Source organism: Glycine soja, chromosome 3 (genome assembly GCF_004193775.1).
Source record: "Glycine soja cultivar W05 chromosome 3, ASM419377v2, whole genome shotgun sequence".
Taxonomy (NCBI): Eukaryota; Viridiplantae; Streptophyta; class Magnoliopsida; order Fabales; family Fabaceae; genus Glycine; species Glycine soja.
The window spans coordinates 8,434,009-8,437,146 of record NC_041004.1 but is presented as its reverse complement, the minus strand read 5'-3'; the positions used below and the strand labels follow the sequence as shown (position 1 = coordinate 8,437,146).

At 26.7% G+C, this 3,138-nt stretch overlaps 1 protein-coding gene across 1 annotated transcript; it reads left to right on the top strand.

Moving 5' to 3' along the window:
- Positions 1–963: 963 nt before the first annotated feature.
- LOC114404916 lies at positions 964–1,741 on the top strand. The gene is made up of 3 exons (XM_028367639.1): positions 964–1,092; positions 1,193–1,336; positions 1,520–1,741. The coding sequence occupies exons 1-3, from the start codon at positions 964–966 to the stop codon at positions 1,739–1,741; spliced, it is 495 nt and encodes a 164-aa protein (XP_028223440.1).
- The last annotated feature ends 1,397 nt before the right edge of the window (positions 1,742–3,138 follow it).

Genomic DNA, 3,138 nt, shown 5'->3' with positions numbered 1-3,138 from the left:
AATTTATCTTAACAATTGCTTCGATTTTCAACAAAGACCAAAAATGACATCATGTTGAATCCTTCATTCTCTTCTCATGTGGTATGCAATATTTGTATCTTTTTTTATATCAATTACTTAATCTACCTATTTTTTAATCATGTGTTTGAATTATATGTAATTAAGTTTACCTTAAAAGAATAACATCACAAACATAATTCATAGTTCATTTTGTAACACTACTTGTTTATGTCTAGGATAACATGAAGATTATCTCTAATGCAAAGATATTTTCATTTTCAATACTATTGTTGCTACCAAGTACATCATACTCACTATATGAAAAGCCTAAAAACCATATCAAGACTACTACTTTTGTATCTAAGAGTTTTGAAATGGGACTAGGATCAATTGCAGCAAAAACATTTGAGGATATAAAGTTTCCAAAAGGTCATATTGGAATTAAGAGTTTTGATGCCGAACTAGTCAATCAAGAGGGAAACTCTATACCTTCGTATGAAACTTACCTTTATCATTGGTTTGCAATAAAGTACCATAAAAACATTACTATGTCATTGAATCCTAAACTTCATCGTCCTGAGGATGCTTTTTTCAAAAGAAATGAAGGCACATGTAATGGTGGTATTCTTTCACATTATTGGGGATTCAGAGTTGAATCACGAGGAACATCGTCAAACATTCTTGATCCTTTTGCTATAGAACAAGGTAATCCAACAAAAATTAAAAAGGGATATGAAGAGAAATGGTTGTTCAACATCATGGTCATTGATACACGTGGTGCACAAGATAAGAAATGTTGCATTGAATGTAGATGTGACCATATGAATCTCCCAAAGGACTTTTATAATGTCACAAGGGATATACATAACCAGCCATTGACTACAAATTACAAAGGAGGTCTCTTTTTGTTGTCATGATAACTTACAATGAAAACAAATAAAAGGTTTTCAAGGTTCAAGAAGAATGGTTTCCTTCAGATACAAAATTAGTTGGGTTGATTGGAACAAACACCAAGTACCAGTTAAAGTTTACATACTTGATTCCACCAACAGAATTAGATCAAATGGTTCCAAAATAATTCATGATTGCCAGGTAGATAAGTTATTCAAGATAGTACTTTTTGGGGAAAAAATAGACTTTTCAATCTTTATTAGAGTGAGTGAACAAAAATCAAATTTGTAATTCCTTGCAGGTAGAATATACCATTCCAGAAAATGGTGATGGTGATTCTCCTCATGTCCAAAAGGCAAACATCCCAATAGAAAAAGGAGGTTATCTCATTTATGGCACTGCTCATATGCATTCAGGCATTGTAAATGTAACTTTATATGGACAGGTGATGAACAATATTTTTCATTATTCTTATATACTTCTTTTGTGGTTAGTTACATATTAATTTTTATGAAATATTTTATGGATGATTTTTTATGTGATAAATTTTCTTATTCCATGTCATTGCAAAAAATCATATATTGTAATGTATCTTGAACTTTGTATTTTATGTTCTCTTATCATTTAGGATGGGAGGACATTGTGTACTTCAACACCAAAATATGGAAGAGGAAATGAGGCAGGAAATGAGAAAGGTTATCTCATTGGAATGTTTGTTTGTTATCCACAACCAGGTTCTATCAAGATTCATGATGGTGAAATTTTGGCTTTAGAATCTAGATATAAAAATGAGTTTTGTAGTGGAGCTATGAGACATTTCTACATCTATTTGGCAGAGGAACTACCATAAAAATATTAAAAATGTAATTTGCAATTATTCATGTTCCTTCACCTATTACTTAGTTTGATTTTGGGATAATTGGTTCATGACAACATGAATATAAAAATTTCTTTTGTCCTTAGCTTAGTTGATATAGAGTTTTTTATTTCATATATCATCAAGAGGCCCATAAAAGAGAAAAGAACAAAATACACTAGAGATCACACATTTTATTCTTCTTTTTATTTAATATTTAATGTCTAATTATTTAAAAGTGTATTATTCATTTTGTTCCAAATATGTTTTCAACATTTTTTATGAACACGGTTCCTAATTTAATTTGAACCCACACACATACTACTTCTTTCGATCTTTATGAATCACATATAGATTTTATTTTATTATTCATTTTTGCTCTTTAATGACATAATTTTTTAGTGGTTAATTATATGCTTGATCATTTTCGCTTACTTTTGAACAACAAAGGCTCGACATTATAGGTAACTGAGAGCATACTATGATGACGACAATGATGATGTTATAAAAATATTAAAGACAAATATTTTTATTATCATATTCAACCTATAATCAATTCAATAAAGGATATTTTAATTTAGTAAGACATAATAATATTAAATTTTGTTACAAATAAATATTTTTATTAAATAAGAATTCTTGTCTTCTTAATTAATTATGTACTAATATGGGTTGGCTTTAGATCATGTAAAAGAGAAATGAACAATGGTTTACTCAAAAAATTAATTATAGATATTAATTTTATTCATTTAAAAATTTATCAAAAATTATTATTGTTATTATTATTATTATTATTATACAAATGTGTTAAAAATTATTTTCACCCTAATAATTTAGATGTTAATGTGATTTCAAGTAAATTGTTCTTCTCCACCACTTGATGGTAAATTTTTCTACTTGATTTTTCAAAAAAAAAAAATTCCTCATGAATTTTATTTTACATATCATTATGAAAAATTACAAAGAATGCTTATTAAATTTACTTCTTTTTTATATCATGTAAAAAATAAATGAACAATATTTTGCTTAAAAACTGAATATAGACATTAATTTTATTCATTAAAAATTTGTAAGAAATTACTATTATTATAGCAATGAGTTACAAAAATTATTTTCATCCTAATAATTATTTAAATCTTAATGTGATTTCAAGTATATTGTGCTTCCCCATTAGTTGAGTGTAAATTTTCCAACTTGATTTTATAAATAAAAAAATATTATTCCCCATGAATTTTATTTCCTATAATTTCAAAAAATTACAAAGTGTGCTTGTGTAATTTACTGCTTCTTTTAGGCCATGTAAAAAAGACAAACAATTATTTACTTAAAAGTTGGTTATAGACATTAATTTTATTCTTATAAATATTTATAAAAAAATTATTACTATTATT

Excerpts from the sequence above, each read along its gene's own strand:
- LOC114404916 (XM_028367639.1), top strand. The coding sequence starts at position 964 with ATGGTTTCCTTCAGATACAAAATTAGTTGGGTTGATTGGAACAAACAC. Across the intron at positions 1,093-1,192 it reads AAATAATTCATGATTGCCAG|GTAGAATATACCATTCCAGA; the intron begins GTAGATAAGTTA and ends AATTCCTTGCAG. Across the intron at positions 1,337-1,519 it reads ATGTAACTTTATATGGACAG|GATGGGAGGACATTGTGTAC; the intron begins GTGATGAACAAT and ends CTTATCATTTAG.